This window comes from Cnephaeus nilssonii (genome assembly GCF_951640355.1).
Source record: "Cnephaeus nilssonii genome assembly, chromosome: 9".
NCBI lineage: Eukaryota > Metazoa > Chordata > Mammalia > Chiroptera > Vespertilionidae > Cnephaeus > Cnephaeus nilssonii.
Genome location: NC_137080.1, coordinates 71,717 through 91,419, shown reverse-complemented (window position 1 = coordinate 91,419; position 19,703 = coordinate 71,717). Strand labels below are relative to the sequence as shown.

The 19,703-nt window shown below is 45.8% G+C and overlaps 2 protein-coding genes across 3 annotated transcripts; one reads left to right on the top strand and one right to left on the bottom strand.

The window, feature by feature from the left end:
* TBP (TATA-box binding protein) lies at nucleotides 1-11,346 on the top strand. The gene is made up of 8 exons (XM_079779695.1): nucleotides 1-131; nucleotides 1,380-1,572; nucleotides 3,354-3,730; nucleotides 5,762-5,849; nucleotides 6,660-6,751; nucleotides 8,435-8,602; nucleotides 9,792-9,886; nucleotides 10,699-11,346. The coding sequence occupies exons 2-8, from the start codon at nucleotides 1,519-1,521 to the stop codon at nucleotides 10,776-10,778; spliced, it is 954 nt and encodes a 317-aa protein (XP_079635821.1). The 5' UTR covers nucleotides 1-131; nucleotides 1,380-1,518; the 3' UTR covers nucleotides 10,779-11,346.
* Nucleotides 11,347-11,483: 137 nt separating this feature from the next.
* Nucleotides 11,484-19,491, bottom strand: PDCD2 (programmed cell death 2). 2 transcript variants are annotated; one of them, XM_079779694.1, is made up of 6 exons: nucleotides 19,152-19,491; nucleotides 18,418-18,660; nucleotides 17,825-17,956; nucleotides 15,444-15,547; nucleotides 14,694-14,807; nucleotides 11,484-13,132 (listed from the first exon to the last, which is right to left on the bottom strand). In XM_079779694.1, the coding sequence occupies exons 1-6, from the start codon at nucleotides 19,432-19,434 to the stop codon at nucleotides 12,974-12,976; spliced, it is 1,035 nt and encodes a 344-aa protein (XP_079635820.1). In that variant the 5' UTR covers nucleotides 19,435-19,491; the 3' UTR covers nucleotides 11,484-12,973. The 2 variants fall into 2 exon arrangements, 1 of the variants encoding a protein (XP_079635820.1); XR_013813920.1 differs by having other exon boundaries at nucleotides 13,000-13,132; nucleotides 14,694-14,799.
* Nucleotides 19,492-19,703: the final 212 nt, after the last annotated feature.

Below are 19,703 nucleotides of genomic sequence, written 5' to 3'. Positions count from 1 at the left end.
GGCGGAAGTGACGATATAAACGTGCGCCGGGAGCTCTGGAGGGTCGGCCAGGGTCGCCGCGGCGGGCGCCTGGGCCGCCGGCCGTTAGACTAGGCCTCCGCAGTTGGTGTTGGCGTCAGCAGTGGCCCCAGGTAACAGCCGCCTTGGCCTTTCTCTCCTCCCAGGGCCGTGCGGAGGCGACCCTGCGGCGGGGCCGGCCTGGAGGCCTGGAGGAGGCGGATTAGCGCCCAGGCCGCGCGGGAACGCTCTCCGTTCGAGCCGACGTCCCCGCCGCCCCGCCGGGCGGACGCGGGGCCGGGCCCTCCTGTACTGCCGCCGTCTCTCCTTTTCGTTTTTGTATATGCAGCACTTCTGTGGTTTTAGGTTTTAGGGTAACGATGTCCAAAAAGTAACTTTTCACATCTCTGACACGTTCTGAAGCGGGGTTCTCGTTTTTACGTTTTTGGCCTGTTTCTCAGGAGTGTGGCCCGTTGTCCTCAAAGTGATCATCGGATTCTTTGGTCCGTTCAGGAAATATCAGTGTTTGCGCTGCAGCAGCTCATGCTTGAAGCGCATGTGGGTTTTGACTTTTAACTTGTAAGTAAGACCCGCAAGTCTAGTGAGAACGTCCTATTAGATAATATTTAAACTGATGTCTAATAATAATGCCACACGTTTATCCTGTGGGACAACGAGGTGCTGTGTGTGATCATCACTTCACCCCACGTGATTCAACCGGTTCCCAGGGCAACATAGCCCATCCAACGGAATGGAACACAGGGTCTTTGAGCAGAGTCACTTGATCCTTTTGTCTAAAAGTTACTTCAAAAATTAAGCCAAGAAAAAAATAGTAATTTAAGGAAAGCCAGATACAGGCACACTTTGTATTTATGTCTTCTAGAGAGGTAAAGTTATTACATAAACAAAACGGACAGCTTCTACAGTATTTTACTGAAGTGGCAGGTCAATAAGTGATCACACTAAAGTGTATTGGATCCAATTAAATGTTTGTTGAATTCAACGCCTAAGACACTGAAGGTATAAAACTAATTGGAATATTTAAGAACCTGAAATTGACCTAATAGGGCTGTGTACATAGGGCAAACTCAGGCATAAAGTTTGCTTGGGAATTTGTTTTCTCTGGATATTTCCCCCCAAAAGATTTCAGTGCTGATTATGACACCTTAATTTTGAACATTAGGAGTATTTAAGTTAAACATGTAACAAGACAGTTTTGTCCTTTTGGTAGTTTTGCATGCAGTCACAGGCAACATGGAAGGAATAAGCTTTCAGTATTATAGATAAAATGCTTCATTTGCGGGGGGTGTGTGTAACCATGAAACTGGTTTATAAGATTGTAGAGCTTATGTGTATTCTCACATCAAACTTCAACGTTTCAGGGCAGCATCTTGGTGTGAACATAACTGAGAGCTGCGGGAGCTGCTAGGAAGTTGTGCTGGGGATGCTCCCGGGAAAGACCAGCTGCTGAGGCAGCGCCAGTGCAGAGGCTGTTGACTTGCCCAGAAAAAAGGGATCGCCATGGATCAGAACAACAGCCTGCCGCCCTATGCTCAGGGCCTGGCCTCCCCTCAGGTAACAGCATCTGCTCTTGAAGGTTGATTTGTATTTTTAAAGCCATTCACATCTTGTTGAGAAGGTCTCCTAGGCTTTGAATAGGCATGATGGTGTATAATTTGCGGAGTCTCTGTGGAAGTGTAAATGTGTATTTGTCCTGCAGGTGTTGTCTCCCTCTCTGTGGTTTATTTTTTAATTTTCTTGATGGTGCCTTTTGGAAAATAGAAGTTCTTCATTTTTTTCTCGTCTCTTTATCAGCGTTGCTTCATGGTTCGTCTTCTGTGTCTTGTCTGAGAGATCTTTGCCTACCTTAACTCATAAGGTGTTTTTCTGCATAGTTCTTGTTTTTATGTGTATATTTGTCATTTATTTGTTTTTAGCTCATTTTTATATATGGCCTAAAGAAAGCAGACCTTTCAAAACCTTAGCCGAAGTCTTTTTAAGTTAACATAGCCTGCATTTTTTCTAGCCAGTATTTTTATGGAAGTTAGTGGTAGATGCAGTGGATTAATGTCTGTACTTGGGGCCACAGTGTGTAGTTTGTCCTCCTCTACTGTTCTTTCTGCCACCATGTTGGTGAGATAGTTTGACATAAATGTCTTACACATTTTTAGTTTATGCTTTCTGCCAAATAAAGTGGCAGAGCAGGAAAGGGTTGGGTCTTGCACTTACTTGAAAATCTAGTGGAAACGGAACCCCTCCATGCAGAACTGTCAGGTGCGGCTTTAGGAGGTTCACAGCCACCACGAGCTCTGCAGGCTCCACAGTCTCCATGGATGTGGGTGTCGGGAAAAGGTCGGACTGGGTATTGGAAAATGTGCTTGTGATCTTGGCTAATCTGCCAATAAGACCTGTGGTCTTGGGCAACTCGTGTTCTTAGTCTCAGTTTCCTTATTTAATGAAGAAAGAAGAGCATGTGTTTCCCTTTCCAGAGGGCTGTGGGTAAGACTCGGGGCGATTAATAACTGTCACGATGTCTGGAAACGTTGAGAAGCAGTGTAGAAAAGTAAATTGATATTTTGATAAATGCATTGGGATTTTTAAAATATATTTTATTGATTTTTCTTACAGAGAGGAAGGGAGAGGGATAGAGAGTTAGAAACATCGATGAGAGAGAAACATCAATCAGCTGCCTCCTGCACACCCCTCACTGGGGATGTGCCCACAACCAAGGCACATGCCTTTGACCGGAACCGAACCCGGGACCCTTGAGTCCACAGGCCGACGCTCTATCCACTGAGCCAAACCGGTTAGGATGCATTGGGTTTTGTTGATTTAACCTTTTGAGAGCAATGATTAACCTTTTTTAATAGTATTGGAATAATCATCATGACCACTGCTAACACTCAGTGTTTCCCATGTGCCTGTCATCCAGTTGGACGCTGTAAGTGGATCTTTCTAGGGTAACCATGTAATTTAGCATCCAAGCTGGAAATGGGGTGCTACCCAGATGGTAAGCAGGATAATAGTTTAAACAAGGATGTGGGGTCACCCCAGTGGTCTCCCTGATTCTTTCTAACAATCTCAGGGCATTATTGTCCCCTAGGTAAGCCTGAAGGGTTTAGCAACTTCCTCAGGTTCTCACGTGTAATAAGTAGCAGATTTGGATTTCACACCTGAGCTCCTACCTACTATGTTACGGTAATTGAAGAAAATGATGTGTGAAAGAACAGCAAGTTCTTCTCTAATAATGCTCAATAACTGCATTTACACCAGAAGGCATCTGTCTTTACACATCTCATCTGTTTTTTCACCAGGCAGCACCAATCAGCCTAACACACCGTTCTGACTCTCCACAGGGCGCCATGACTCCTGGAATCCCTATCTTTAGTCCAATGATGCCGTATGGCACAGGGCTGACTCCACAACCCATTCAGAACACCAACAGTCTGTCTATTCTGGAGGAGCAGCAACGGCAGCAGCAGCAGCAGCAGCAGCAACAGCAGCAGCAGCAGGCAGCAGTGACGACAGTGACAGCTGCAGTGCAGCAGTCAACGTCCCAGCAGGCTCCTCAGGGGGCCTCAGGACAGACACCACAGCTCTTCCACTCACAGACTCTTACCACTGCACCCTTGCCGGGCACCACACCCCTGTACCCCTCGCCCATGACCCCCATGACCCCCATCACGCCTGCCACGCCAGCCTCTGAGAGCTCGGGGATTGTGCCACAGCTGCAGTGAGTACTTGTGTCCTCTTGCTGCCTGGGAGGGTCCCTGGGAGCCTGACGCTGCTCTTGGTTTTCAGAGGCATCCATGGATCTCACAGTGACTCTGGATCGCAGTTTCTGTCTCACTTGAGAGGGAAGCAAAGCTGTCCTAGTGAGTCGCCCTCAGTGAGAAGCTCTCCCAGCTTTAGAAGTTGGCAGCTTGTGTCTATGCTCTTGGTCCAGCAGAATCCCATGTGTATTTTCTTGTAGACATTTCCCTAGAGCTGGTTTGCTTAGTCAGGCCACATAGAAGCTCCTTCCCTTGGCATGCTGTCAGTCTTTGGTATGATTAGTTACTTAGTCATAGAATTAGTATGGTTCATAGTGGTCCTTGTTTTTGATTGGTTACTAGAGACCTGATGCAAAAAAATCGTGCAAAAGTAGGCCCTTGCAGCCCCGGCTGCCTTGCAGTCCTGTTGCCCCACCCCCTGCCCACTGGTCGTTCCGGAAGGTTGTCTGCTGTCCAGTCTAATTAGCATATTAGCTCTTTATTATATAGGATTATATGAGGGCTGCATATAAATCTTTGAAGAGCTGTGTCTTTCACACAAGCCGAGGATGGCTGTTCTTGCCCTAAATGGACTTTTCTACCTAAAGTCAGTGGGTTCTATATGTAACAGGATTTGGGGTGAGGGGGGTGGGGTGGGTGGGGAATACTAAATATTCATACAGTGGGGAGGAGGAAGTATCTAACGGGTATAGAGATGGGTGGACGGCAGTGGCGGCTGCACAACACTGAATGCATTGTACACCACTGAGCAGTGCACCAGAAGTGGTGAAGGGGCTAAATTTTATGTTATGTGCATTTCAAGACAATTTCAAAATGAGAAAAAAGAATGCATTTAAGTCCTAGCTGGTGTTCTTAGTGGTTAGAGCATTGTCCTATGCACCCTAGGGTTGCAGTTTCTGTTCCTGGTCAGAGCACATACCCAGGTAGCAGGTTCAATCCCTGGTTGAGGTGCATGAGTGAGGCAACCAATCAATGTTTCTCTCTCTCCCTCTCCCTTCTACACTCTCTAGAATCAATGAAAAACATATCTCGGATGAGAATTTAAAAAAGAAAAGAATATATTTAACTGTTATATGACTAAGTATGTGATAGATGCACCAAAACTTACTTGACTGAGTTCACACATGGACAAGTGTTGCAGGCAGGCGTGTATTGAAGTTGATTGGAAGGAAATGGGTGACATGGAGATGAAGACATTCCTAGGTGCCTTACAGCTGTGCGCTCACACCCACGGGAGGTGTGTCAGCAGTCTGGGTGCACTGTGCACAGGACAGTGATGCTGGGTCCATGCACGATAGTTTTATTCAGGGGTCTACACTTTCAAGACCAGGAAAATATAGAGTAAAAGTTTAGGTTGGCTCTGTTTATAAATTTTTATTAAAATTTGTAATAAAGTTGTTTTTCGCTATATTTTTTCTTTTGTCAGTTATTCCTAAAATGATACAAGAATACTGAAAATGGGGGTCTTGGGCATAGATAATAAATGGTTGTCTGTTTTTCTTGATTTACTGAGAGTTAAGCAGAACCAAACAGGTTTTTTTCCTTTGTTCTGAGTTCTTGTTCTTCCAAAGGATACTTATTTTGAGAGGACTTCTCTGAGAAAGTCACGCTTGCCCATTTTCTTTGTAAGTAGTGGTCTTAGGGTTAGCACTAAGGTGGTTCAGAGCTCAGAGATAAGGTGCATCGGGTTCGGTGACAGGCTAGGGCTCTGGATAGATGGCTCCCGGCTCTGGCTTTGAGGAGCTAGGTGTCTCCTGAGCAGGTTACCCACTTTAAGCCTCAGTATATGTAAAATGCTCACCATGGTATGTGTTACTTTTTAAACACTTAAAAAATGTCAGTTTATTAAATTTATAATTAAAATTAAGTTTAAATTCCATGAAATGGAATTAGTTCGATTGAAACAATCAGGTTTCCAGATAATCATTTAACACCTCATCCTGTAAAACTTAAATGAATAAATCACGTTTTCTTTTCAATTTTCTTTGCAGAAATATAGTATCCACAGTGAATCTTGGTTGTAAACTTGACCTGAAGACCATTGCACTTCGTGCCCGAAATGCTGAATATAATCCCAAGGTCAGAGCAATTTTAATGTATTTCAAACTGTAATACAGGAATTTACTTCTCAAGATCCCTAGATCAAAAAGTTTGTGCCATGGTAATAAATAAATGCTGTTTCTGAGAGCCAACTGGAAATAGGAGGTCACTTCTGCAGGTATTGATGTGCTTGTATTCTGCCTTATTAATTCCTCTGGAGGTGAAGGTTTTCCAAACAAAGTTTATAGTTACAGAAGCTAGTCATGGGAAGTAGCAAATATAAGGTAGAAGTACAGGCCCTCGTGTAATTAAAAAAAAATTGAGCCCTGGCCTGTGTGGCTCAATTGGTTAGGCTTGTCCCAGACATCGGAAGGTCCCTGGCTCGATTCTCGGTCAGGCCCCATGCCCGGATTGCAGGTTTGGTCCTATGGGAGGCAGCAGATCAATGTTTCTGTGTCACATTGATGTTTCTCTCCCTCTCCCTCTTTCTTCCCTCCCACCCTCCTTTCCTCTCTCCTTCCCTCTCCCTTTCTCAAATCAATAAATTTTTTTTTTTAAGAAAAAGATTTGCAGAATAAAAAATAACAAAAAGAAAAAAAAATTAAATTAAAAAAAAAAGAAAAAGATTTGCAAGTACTCCCTATCTTATAGGAATGTAGGAAAAAATATACAGGTCGTGGTTCAACTCAGTCGTCACAGTTCTGCTTCCTGTGGGAAAGCTTGTGCCCTGCTTGGTGGTGGGAGGTCCTGCCTGGGGGCGCATGCGGGTGCTATGGTGGCTGTGCACAGGACTTCTTAGCTGTCATTGCCTGCTTTTCCTCACGCCTTAACGACTCTCCACCATTCCAGCGGTTCGCTGCTGTCATCATGAGAATAAGGGAGCCCCGGACCACAGCCTTGATCTTCAGTTCTGGGAAAATGGTGTGCACGGGCGCCAAGAGGTAGGTACAGAGAGGCCGTTCTGTCTGTGGTTTGTGTGTTCTCGGTGGTAGGCTGATGCTTTAATCAAATGCTTTTGTTGCTTTCTTACTACAGTAGTTGGCTCTAATCACTTTAGTTGGCAGTAATTTCATTTTTTTAAAGTTAGGCATGGCCCTGGTTGGTTGGCTCAGCTGGTTGGAGTGTCATCTCGTACACTGAAAAGTGGCAGGTTCTGTTTCTGGTCAGAGCACATACCTGGACTGCGAGTTCGATCCCCAGTTGGGGCGTGCACAGGAGGCAACTCATCAGTGTTTCTCTCTCACGTTGATGTTTCACTCTGCCTTTCCCTTCCTCCCTCTCTAAAAATCAGTTTTTAAAAATCCATAAAAAAATAAAACTTGGGCATGACTTTCGGACGTATGTTACCATTGCTTATTTCCCTACAAATCAGTTGCATTTTGTGTGTATTTGATAAAATATTACATGACAACTGTTAAGGATTCCTTTGCGTAAAAAACTTTATACACAAATTCATCCCCAGGGAAAAGTCTGCCTAGGGATCAGGATGAGCCGCAGACCTCCTTGGCTCTGGCAGTGACGTGGTGACAGGTGCCGCTGCCCTCGTGGGCATGGTGTTTGTTCTGACGGTCTGAGTCCTGCGCCTTCGTGCCAAATGCTGTTGCCTGTACTCTGCCTCAGTGTGCAGTGAGCCCCTCTGTGAATGCCTTGACCAGTCTAAGCCTAACAGCCAACAGACTTGGTAGGAGACACAAGGAGTGGGGGAATTACACACAAATGAACTAAACTAAACTCCTAAAATAAAAGGTGATGGATGCACTTGCAGGTGTTAACGTACAGAGGGGCTGTGAAGCTTTTGCTAATTCTGAACTTGAACGTGGTCTTTTAAGGAAGCCATGGGTGTGGACATCCTGGCTCTGGTCTCAAAGTGTTTTCAGAAGGCGAGATGTGGGTCTGCCCCTGGCTCCACGTCTCACTTCATTTTGGCGTCTTTACCAGCTTGTTTTACTTGGGACGAGGCCATGGGAACGTGGGGTTTCCCAGTGGATGCTCCATGTGTTGCCTTCACTGCAGGCACGCTGTCTTGTACCTCAGAAGGAACAGTGGGTATCTGTGTGGTTGACTATTGTATCAAGATAAGAAATCATAAATACATTTATTATTCTTAAAGAAAAAAAAGGCACTGCGTATATGGTTAATTTTTGTCATTCCTGACCCTGTACCTGAGAGAGAGAGTCTTGTTTAGGGTGGTATCATTGCTCTCATTCTCCGTGTTCTACATAAATTCTGAGTTTTGAGTCAGTTTTATCCAACAGGTGAGTTATAGAAATGGACATAAAATAGGGTAGAACTAGTGTGTGCATTCTTTAAGTACAAACCTCATTAGTATTTTCCTATCAAAATGAAACTTGTTTTCTCTCAGTAAGAATTTGTGAGATAAAATACAAAAGCAGTGGTCATGATGGTGATTGTATGCGCACATCTGTAAACTCGGGGCTGGCAGTAATGGGGTGAATTGGAAAGGTGATCATTTTGGTAGGCCTGGTTTCCTACATTTGTTTGTGTCTGCACATCTTTTTTCTTATTGGGAAGGGGTGACCAGTTCACACTTTTTAAAGCTGCTCCTTTAAATAACTATGTCAGCTGGCTCTGAGTATGAACAGCTCACTTTTCCCTCTCCCTAGTGAAGAGCAGTCCCGACTAGCAGCAAGAAAGTACGCCAGAGTTGTGCAGAAGTTGGGTTTCCCAGCCAAGTTTTTGGACTTCAAGATTCAGAACATGGTGGGGAGCTGTGATGTGAAATTCCCCATAAGGTTAGAAGGTCTGGTGCTGACCCACCAACAGTTCAGCAGGTAAGTCTGAAGGGTGTTGGGATTGCTTTTGGCAGCAGTCTGTGTAAAAGTGCACGATGAATTGTCTGTAGCTCCCACTGTGTTTACTGTGGAGGTTTCTCCCGATGGCCGGAGTGACGTCTCTGGGTCTCGCTGGCCTTCTGCCCACTGCACGTGGTAACGTGAAAACGCCCTTTACCGGGTGAGATTGATTCCCCTTCTCTTTGTTCCATCATCATATTGCTCAGTGACTATATTTCAAATGTGTGAATTAACCCTTTGTACGCTATAAGCATCTATAGACGTATAGATGGTTTCCGTTTTGGACGCGTGCCAGTTAGCTGGTTAAACCTACCACCTTGTGCATCAACCTTCCCCCTTCGGTCTACTCACCATTATCAGATCCACCAGCAAAGGGCATGGTTGAGGGACATGAATATCCTTTCTGCTGCTTCTTCCTGCTGAGAACTACCAGGCAGATGGTCCCTCCCAGCCTCCCTGCTTGCAGCACCCCTCAGGCTTGCTGTGACCTTTGGGGTACCAGGGCCTTTGCACATTCCACTTTTATACCCGGCATAGTCTCACTTTTGCTTTGAAAACTCCCACTCACATTTCTAACCTGAGCACCTCTTCCTCAGAGAAACCTTCCTGAATTTTCTGCTAGGCGACACACACACATTCTGTTTTCAGTCTCTGAACTAATGACACAAGATTTCTAGGTTTAGAATAAGACACGAGTAGAGCATCCAAACAGCGGAGTCAGGGAAAGGTTCATTCTCTACCCAGTATCTGCTCCAGCACTTTGGTTAAATGTCTGACCAGGGTCAACAGCTAGAGAATATTTCAATGTAAGGAGATGAGATGAGAATGATTAAACGGCAGAACATTGCTGTCAGATATGAGAAGCAATGTTATCCCTAAACTTGTCCAGAATAACACTGGGTAAGTGTCAGAGAGACTAAAGAACATTATGTAAAGCTCTCGTTATGCCAGAAAATCCACACTCATTAGGGAGTTATTCAGTCCTCAAGTGCAGATTATTGGTTGGCTTCCCTGGCCTTCCGCCCCCTCTCCTTTGATGCTACTTGGGGAGCTGGGCTTTGCCTCCTTACAGCTGTTTTTTTGTGGTTTTGCTTATACAGGTTTTCATTTTATCAGAAAGCATGGGCAACTTTTAATTTATAAACTGTTCTTTATGTTTTCCTTCTAGTTATGAGCCAGAGTTATTTCCTGGTTTAATCTACCGAATGATCAAACCCAGAATTGTTCTTCTTATTTTTGTTTCTGGAAAAGTTGTATTAACAGGTAAGTTGTAACAGGAAGTAGTGTCTGAATATTTTAAAGTTTCAAGAATGTCATTTTCTCCATGCGAGAAGAAATTTCACCGAGGTGGGACCGTTGGTAGCTACTTGCAGAGGCCTTTTCTTTCCTCCCACCCAAACATGCTTGCGAGAAATGTACCAGAGAGGAGGGAGTGAGAGGAGGGAAAATCAGATCCCATTCCTGCTGGTCCTTCAGCCCAGGCTTGACCTGTGGGGAGGGGAGAAGATGGGCATCGCATTGGATAAGAGATGGAGTTTTAGTGGGAAATTGTCCCTTAAAGCCTTTGCATTCATCAGCAATGTGGTTTTGAGACAACAAAGGGAGATTCGGAGGAGGTTGGTGGGAGGCAGCAGTTGGGGAATGCTATTCAGCCATTGTTGCTGCGCCTGTGTCCCTGATCTGGTGCAGGACCAGCACTGTGATGCCTGCAGAGAGGGACGCTGAGTCACATAGGGCGTCGCTTTTGTAATTTAAAAAGCCCTTTTAAGAAAACTGCTTTAAAAACAAAATTGTGACAAGGGGTTTAGCATTAATACTAGAGGCCTGGTGCACGAATTTGTGCACTGGTGGGATCCAGCTGGCCCGTGCCTGATGGGGGCCGTGGGCGTTCTGGTCATTCTGCTGTTTGGTCAGTTTGTATATTACCCTTTTATTATGTAGGATTTTAATGCCTGCATCTGCTAGTCTAACTCATGGAGAGATTTGTGCTAGTGGTTTTAAATCATAATTTTGCCTCTTAATAGGTTAAGAAATGCCATTTTAGACTCTCCTCAATACCCCACTTGTCTTCATAGGTGCTAAAGTCAGAGCAGAAATTTATGAAGCCTTTGAAAACATCTACCCCATCCTCAAGGGCTTCAGGAAGACGACGTAATGGCTGGCCTGCCCTCCCACCCACTTATAAAAACACGTCCATTTGGTACATTTAAGTGGTGTTGTGGGTGGCCTGGGTCTGCGTGGGTTGCAGCCTGCACGTACACCTAGGCACACGCCAGGTGTTTCTGTAGTGCTGCGCTGTGCTGCCCATCTATTTAGATTTAGATTTTAAACTCTTACTGCTGTTGACAAGTTGGTTTAAGGGACAAAACTTTGGTGTTAAAGCCACCTCTACAATTGACTGGACTTTTAATTGTGTTTGCTTTATTCCCCATAAACCACAGTTTTTATATTTCTACCAGGAAAGTAAAAATGTTTTTTACAAGTGTTGTTTTTCTAATTTGTAATCCTAGGGTTTATTTTTGTGCCAGACACATTCCGCCCTCTCAGTATTGCAGGACAGATGTATTAATGAACATGGATGGCTGTAAATATTTCTCTCCTCATACTCTGTACAATAAATGCTGTTTATAAAAGTGTTAGGTTGATGTTATAAATGATGCCTTGTAAGATTTATGTGATCCTACTGTTAAAAGGTTGTATTTTAGATATAATGCCTGAAACCACTCATTGTGTGCTTGTTGTTTCAATCAACATTTCATTGTCTGTTGCAACGGGAATGGAAGAACGGGCCGGAGGCTTAAGGTTACCCATCAAACAAGTCTATCATGGTCATGCATTGAGTTCTTCGTTTCCCAGAGATGTTGCCTTGTGATTCACCCTAACCCTGTCCCAGCACATCTGTTTTATTCCTTAAGTCTTCCCTCCATCTCTTTTCCTTAACATTTCAGGCCATTTGGCTGGTGGATCCTCCTTGTGTTGGGCTGTTTGCTGATTCGTGGTGTGGTTCCGTGTCCCGTCTCAGCTCCTACAGGTGGGGGCTGCATCCAGATGCTTGACTCCTTCGTCAAGGCTGAGTGTGTGTTTGTTAGGAATCAAATATTTGGTTGTCGCTCTTACTGATTCATTATTTGTTAGGGGGTTGCAGATGATGAAATTCTAATCATTTCCCTTTTCCTCATATTCATTGCAATACTTTTATTATCCTCTACATTGAAAATTCTTCATGTTTAAAAACACATGGGATGATTTAAAATATCCCAGTCATTTCACATTATACACATAACAGTCTGATACACTACCACAAATATGATTATCGGAAGCGTTACAACACATTTTTTGCTTTCTGAAGTGTCGGAGGTTGGTAGGGCCAGACTGTCTGGTCTGGCCAAGCAAAGGTCTGGGGCAGTGGATGGATTGGCAGCCGTGATGGATGTCCTCTGCAGGAGCCATAAAATGTTTTGACATTTCTAGAGGCAACTGAGTTGTGTGATGTGTTTGTACATGAGGAAGGAGGGTCTGAGGGGAGGGGGGGGATGGCAGGTGATGACAAGAGTTGGGCTGGCTTAGGACACAACCTTCTGTAGATCAGCACTTCTCACTCTTCACAAAAGACCCATTTTCTTTTTAAAGTTTTATTCCATTGCAGGTCAACACATGTGTGAAACCATTAAACTAAACACTTAGAAAAAGGGAATAAAGACACAGATACAAATATTTTAAAAAATATGATCAGACTAGGAATACCATCTATTATGGTATCTTGGTGTCCAGATCTGTACTTTACTGGATGTGCATACAGGTCTGCATCAAATACTACACAGCTTTCCACTGCATAGATACGCCAAATTTTATGTAATTCCCTGTTACTGGACCTTTTAATAAGACACTACAGGCCCGGTGCACAAAATTTGTGCACGTGTGTGTGTGTGTGTGTGTGTGTGTGTGTGTGTGTGTCAGCCCGGCCTGCACCCTCCCTCTCGCAATATGGGACCCGTCAGGTGATGTCTGACTGCCGGTTTAGGCCCGACCCCACAGTTGGACATCCTTCTTGCAATCCGGGACCACTGGCTCCTAAACGCTAGCCTGCCTGCCCCTAACCACTTGCCTACCTGCCTGATCACCCCTAACCGCCTCAGCTCCCACGGCTTTGTCTGGAAGGACGTCTGGAAGGTTGTTCAGCTGTCCAGTCTAATTAGCATATTCCACTTTTATTAGAGATTGTGAATAAGGCCTAAAACATCTTTGTACCTCTCTCTCTGGTACAATTATTCCCTTAGGATAACATCCTAAAAATGGAATTGCAAGATTTAAGAGGTTATGAGCACTTGTAAGGCTTTTCGAGGTTTGTCTTTAAGGTGTATCTGTTACATCTTGTTTCCAAACAAATTCCTCTGTGTAGCTGGTGCCCAGGCTGCAGCTCTCAGCACAGGTGTAGACAGCCAGGATACCCCAATCAACACTCTTGCCCAGCCTGTCGGCCTTTAGGTAGTTGAGCAGCTGAGGCATGACCTGAGAAGAAGACGACACAGTCAGAGACCTGCTCAGGCAAGGAGCACCGTCTGCCTTCAGCAGACCTTCCCTGCCAGGCTGATCCTGAGCTGTAAAGTTTCCATGCTACACAGCAATATAGACATGTAATGAACGTACTAAACATTGTAAAAATATTTTGCAGCTCTGTCCTCAGAACCTGTTTCATTAGGCATCTTTCACTTCCATTTGAGAAAAAAGTTCCCAAATATAAGACTGGCCGATCCATTTATCTTGGCTGGTTATCTAATTAATTTTATTAACTAGAGGCCCGGTGCATGAAATTTGTGCATGGGGGGGGGGGGGCAGGTTCCATCAGCCCAGCCTGTGCCCTCTCGCAGGCCGGGACCCTTGCTCCTTACCACTCGGCTTGCTGCTCCTTAGCCCTGCCACAGAGGCAGGAGAGGCTCCGGCTACCGCTGCTGAGCTTGCCAGCTGTGAGCCCAGCTTCTGGCTGAGTGGCGCTCCCCCTGTGGGAGCGCACTGACCACCAGGAGGCAGCTCCTGTATTGAGCGTCTGCTCTCTGATGGTCAGTGCGCATCATAGCGACCGGTTGTTCTGCTGTACAGTCGATTTGCATATTAGGGTTTTATTATATAGGATGTGCCATAAAACAGGACTGAGGCTTCTATCTGGGAAACTTTTACTTTCTGTCATTTGAACAGCAGGTGCTGGTGCAATGACTGAAGGAACACTAGTATAATGAATGCAAACAGGAAATCCGTTGATGTCTATAGAGAAAGGGACCTCAGGAGGCCAGCAGTTGGATAGAAGAGTGAAGGTCTGCCCCACCAGTAGGAAACTGCTTCGCACGCGCGCGCGCACACACTGGCAGCTCATCTTGGCATCAAGAGGTTTGGGATTAAGAACCAACCAGTGTTGGATACAGTCCTCATAATTCCCTTTTTTACCCAGAACAAGTATTACCTACCACTCTGTAAGGTTACTGAATCCACAGAGGATTGATTTCCACCCAACCCCAAAATGATTCTGATGCTAACAATCTCTTTTGAAAAAACATTTACCTTAATGATACTTAATGTATCTTAATGATACATGCATTTGTTTTCCTAACAAATCCACAAATCAACACTAAATAGAGCAAGTTCTAAAACACTCCTCTCACAATGTACATTGTCAGACCCTGATCATTGGAAGATGTATTATTTAAAATTACCAAGTTAACAGAGACACTGAAAATAACTGTATCTGCACTAGAAGGTGGGGGTGGTCCAGATGGTAAAAGCGAACACATGTAAACCCTCATTATTGTAGAAGCCCACAGATGTCTGGAAATTAGTAAAATTACAAATGACAGGAAAGTCCTGTTACTTAGAGATGGAAAAACTACCAGATAAAGCAGCAAGAGACAGTTTTAAGCCCTGAGGTGGGGGCAAGGAACCTTCTGATTTTCATGGTGGTGCAATTTCTGTAATACTATTCAGACCCCATGCATACGTTACTTTGGTAAAATTCTGTAATGTTTTAAAGACATAAAGCAGGGTAATTACCTAGTAAAATAATTCCTATTTAAGGTCATACCTGGAATTCAAATATTCTCTTGGCTCCACAGGGGCAGTCTGGAATATCTTCCTCTTGGGGGACATTTTCACCAGAGATCCAGATGGGGGCAAGCCCTCTGCCATACCTGAGAATCTAAAATCAATTAGGATCACATTCCGATCATCCACATCTCACCTAAGAGTTTTCCCCGCCTCTACCCCACACATTCTCAAAGTTAATTCCTTTTTAATGTTATCAAAGCAATGATTCCAGCCTCTCTAATTCAGGATATCAAAATTTAATCTGAATCTCGTCATTTATGCCGGATGCTGGGGTGAAAGCAGTCACATGTGCTCAGGCAGCAGATGTGCCACTGGCCCACTGCTGCTGGGGAGGCCTTGGGGAACATAGACGCTCATTCACACATTATGAGGGGGGCGAGGGTACTGGGTAACCCTGCAGTTACATGAGTTGTGTACAGGGTTCTTCCAATAAAGGCAACTGTATTTGTGTACAGTGACAGTGTGTGCAACGACCCAACTGCACAGTATATGCTAGAAGACTTGGAGCAGATAATATAGTCATTCTCACAATGCCAAAAAAAAAGAAAAAGAAAAGAAAACACATCCTATATGATAGTGTAACTTTTGTTCTCTCGGTAACTTAAAAGGATCAGAACAGGAAAAGCACCTTCCCTTTGTGTGAAGGGCTGCTGTGATGAGACAGCTTCTAAGGATGACACCCCTAACAGAACACAAGAGGGAATGAACCATGTGAGTTCTACTTTACCTGCTCTGGTTCCAGGGCTATTTTATTTTTAAACTCCTGGAAAATTTTATCTTCCCTGGATTCATGTTTTGCCATGGAATCCAATTCTTCCGCAGGTACTTCACCTAAAAACCATCAACACAACCATTATGTCAACAGGGATAATCCCCAGGACTCAACAGTTCAAACTGCTTGAGGGCAGCCAGTTTGAAACAACAACTAAGTTTTGAATGAATCAGACAGCGAGAGCCAGATGTTCCCAAGGGCTTTCCCTATTTAAGTTCTTTCAGGTTGGCTCTGCATGACCACCTTCATTTCCGGGTGCCTCGTGAAGCACTATTCACTACCCAGGTTCCTTCCTGGTGACCACTTCTCTTCATTAAAGTTTCAAATTTAAAAGAACAGACCCAAGTCCTGGGCTCAGGACGCTGTGCCTAGCACACATTAGGACACTCAACAAATGTGAGCCCTTCTTTTTAAAAAAAAAATGTTTATTGATTTTATAGAGAGAAGGGAGAAGAGATGGAAATATAGTTGAGAAACATCAATTGGCTGGGGATCGAGTCACAACCTGGGCATGTGTCTTGACTGGGAATCAAACCGAGGACCTCTTGATTCATGGGACAACGCTCAACCAGGGAGCCACCCAGGACGGGCCATGACCCCTTCTTATCACTATCACCCTTATGCCTCCTGGACTCTTACTTCAAATCTCCTCACACTTCTCTTCCCAGCTGGCCCACCTGCTAAGCTGTCCTGCCAGCTCGTTCCTCTGCACTCTCAGCTCCTAGGACCCCAGCCACCTGTACCACTGCTGTCCCCAACAGCAGTTAATCTTTGTGACAAGTATTACTATATATTTCTGATGTCCTTACATGAACTATATAGACCAGTAAGCCAACATTCTAATCTAAAATCTAATTTTGTGGTGGTTCTTAAGAGCTTGAGTTCTAGTGAGTGAGATGTGAGCTCAAACTCCATTTAAAACCTAACAACTTGGGTCAGTTACATGACCAAACAAGTTACACCCAGAACCTCAAAGTCCGCACTGCAAAATGGGGCTGCGAATTAATTGTGACTTTCATGAGGTCATGCACAGAAGCCCTTGGTGCAGAGTAAGTGTTGAATAAATGCTGCTGCCAATCAGCCTCTTAGGTATCTGATCAGCAGAGGCTCTGGAGTATGATCAGCTCTAGAGAAGTAACCAAATTGTGTGTGTAAAACTGGTCATGTTACAGGGTCCCAGGGTAGGAGGAATAGGGGAACCAAGGCAGGAAAGTTAATACAAGCCCAAACAGTGTGGGCAATGTGCAGTCAGCATGTAACTAACAAGCCATTATCTTTCCCAGCCAAGGACTGAGAGCCAATGGTTAAAAAACCTCCCTAAGGAGAGAATGCAGAAAGGGAGAGGGAGGGGAAAGGAAAAAAGGGCCATTTTACTCCCTAAGCAGAGAAGCCAGCAGACTCAAGGTCAAGTTGCCAGGCGCTTCTCATGAATTCTGGGAAGGCCACAACAAAGTAAACAGGGACCTTGAGAATTGATCTGCATCAAAATATCCAGCAGAGGAATTTTGAAACCTACAGACAGCAGAGTATATAATGCTCAGACCCCCACCCAACTGGTTCTGCACATTAGCTGAGAGCCTGTCTGCGCTTCCTAAGCCACATGCATGTTTGCTTGCTTTGCTTTTTCACTAAAGGTACACGCTCTAACTGCTTTATTAAATTGGCTTTTTGCAATGCATTCGAGGTCTGTCGTTTAAATTTATATAAGATAAGGATCAACTTTGGGGACAGCCCTCTCAGGGGTCAATGAGAAGCACCTCTCACTTCGAAAGGGCCTGCTGGCCCTGGCTGGGTGCTCAGTTGGTTAGAGCGTCGTTCTGATACACCAAGGCTGTGGGTTCCATCCCAGTCAGGGCACATACAAGAATCAACCAATGAACGCATAAATAAGTGGAATAATAAATGGATGTTTCTCTCTCTCCTTCCCCCTCTCTCTAAAAATCAACAAAAATTCATATTTAAAATCAATTAAAAAACGAAAAGAAAAAAGTGTCCCACATTCTCTCACGTACACCATCTTGATCTGAGGAATAAACCTTGGGCCCAGATGAACTTACCAATTTCCTAGCATCCTGTGCAGTCCTACCCAAGTGCCACCTGCACACTTCCTCTGACTGACATACCTTCATGGACCCAGAATGTGCCTGACATGTGTCCAGGTGGGAGGAACAGAAAGGGTGTCACCAGATGAGGCAATATTGTGAAGTTCTGTACTGCAGCCTCCAAAGTGAGCTGGTTTTTCCTGTCAGCACCTCTCTTCTGGACACTCTGAGCCCATTGTTTCAAGCATTATGTACAATCACTTAATGAATAAAGTTCTGAAACTGACTCCTTACCCATGCTCCCTATAATCTCCGGTTCATCATCTTTTTCTGAAACTTCAGGTGTAATCTCATCTTCTGTTTCTATTACAATTTCAAATTCTGGAAAAAGGAAGTTGTGATCTGGAACTGTGTTGTCCAAATTATCTGAAACAAAAAAGGTAACTTGCACCATCAGTAATAACTTAGTTTTAAGAACGGTCTAACAGTGTGCTATTTCTAAAGTATATTCCAATATAGTAACAGCTTCTCTTAGTAAATTAATATATATAGCTCCAACATTTTAGATTGTAGACCATACATTAAATGCTGCTCCTAGGAGACCTAACTGAGTGCGCAGAATCTCACAGCTCTTCCTACTGGGGATCAAGCTGCAACCCCAGGACTGCCCTGACTGGGAATCCAACGGGAGACCTTTCCTGCACCAGAAGACAAACTAAGCCACACTGGCCACGGCTCACAGCTCTTCCTTCACAAAGGTGTTGTCGCTACCAAACTTCTGAGAAGTATTAGAGCTTTCCTAATTCTAACTTTTCTGGGCAAAATAAAAATCTGAGTTGGTAAGTGCTATGAAGCTGAGCTGAAATTTAAAAAGAAGATGGACTCACCTGCCTGTCCACACGCCTGCTTATGTCCGGATCTCCAGTCCACAGCCTGGTGGTCCTTACTGCAGTAATGCGCCTGGCGACACCGAGAGCACGTCTTGGGGCCTAAGCAGCCGCACACCCTGCACAGGTGAGCCCCCGACTTGAGCCGGAGGCACACGGACTCTCCCGTGTCTGGGGGAGGCTCCTCAGGAGGCGGCTCGTGTGAGTAAAAGTCATTTTTCCTGGGTAGCTGATTTCTAAAAACTAATATAAATGAGAAGAAACATTGTATTTTTAAATAAATCAGTATGTCAATTCAAATCATTTAGCTTCCATTCCACACAGGAATGTAAAAGACAAACAGAAGGCCATTTTTGCTTTCGGTGAACTTATCTTATGAAAGAAGAGGGGGGGGGAAAGTGGAAAAGAACAAGAAAGTCTTCAGAAGGTCTATAAACTAGTTGGGGACCCACACCGAGCTGGCTCTGAGCTTGCTCCAGCCAATCCAGTTACCATGGAGCCCAACAGACCGGAAAAATGCGGAAAAGCTGTTGGGACTCCGCTTTCTGAAAACGGACCATTTTAAAGTCTGAACTCGAGCAGGCGCACTGAGCACCGACTGGATAAGAAAACGTCGGGCTGGAGGCGAAGGGGCGGGGAAGCGAACCCCGGGAGGCGGCGCCCGCACCCCGCGTCGCCCCCGCAGGCCCCGCCCTCTCCCTGCCGCTCCCCGCGCCGCCCCCGCCCCCGCTCACCGCGCAGGCCCGCACAGCAGGGCGGCGCGCGGCAGCAGAAGAGGAACAGGCCGCGGTGGAAGGCGTCGGCGCGGCCCGGCAGCGGCGCGTACAGCTGCAGCACGAAGGCCAGCGGGCGGCCGCACAGCGAGCACGCCAGCTCCGCGGGCCCGGGCAGCCCAGCCTCGCCCAGCCACGCCGGCCGGCCGCCGACCTTGCTGGGGAACTGCTTGCTGCGCAGCCGCCAGGCCGGCGCCTCCTCCGCGAAGCCCAGCTCCGCCGCCCCGGCGCGCACGATTGCCATCCGCGTGCAGTGCCACCCGCACCCCCGGCCGGAAGGCGGGAGGCGGGTCCCGGAAGGCGCCTAGGGCAGCCGACCGGAAGCGATTGGACGAAGGGGGTGGCTGACTTCCGGTGTCGTGCCTGGGGTCGTGAAGTGCGGCGGCTCCCAGCGTCTGCGAGCTCGGGCGGCAGTCCGGGCACCCACTGCGGACACGTGTCCACTGCCGCCGCCCTGGCGTCTGCGGGCCGAGTGCGCGCGGAGCTGCTGGGGCTTCTCGAGTGAACGCGCCG

Excerpts from the sequence above, each read along its gene's own strand:
- TBP (XM_079779695.1), top strand. The coding sequence starts at position 1,519 with ATGGATCAGAACAACAGCCTGCCGCCCTATGCTCAGGGCCTGGCCTCC. Across the intron at positions 5,850-6,659 it reads ATGCTGAATATAATCCCAAG|CGGTTCGCTGCTGTCATCAT; the intron begins GTCAGAGCAATT and ends CCACCATTCCAG. Across the intron at positions 9,887-10,698 it reads TGGAAAAGTTGTATTAACAG|GTGCTAAAGTCAGAGCAGAA; the intron begins GTAAGTTGTAAC and ends TTGTCTTCATAG.
- PDCD2 (XM_079779694.1), bottom strand. The coding sequence starts at position 19,434 with ATGGCAATCGTGCGCGCCGGGGCGGCGGAGCTGGGCTTCGCGGAGGAG. Across the intron at positions 17,957-18,417 it reads GCAGGCGTGTGGACAGGCAG|ATAATTTGGACAACACAGTT; the intron begins GTGAGTCCATCT and ends TTTTTGTTTCAG. Across the intron at positions 14,808-15,443 it reads TAGCCCTGGAACCAGAGCAG|ATTCTCAGGTATGGCAGAGG; the intron begins GTAAAGTAGAAC and ends AATTGATTTTAG.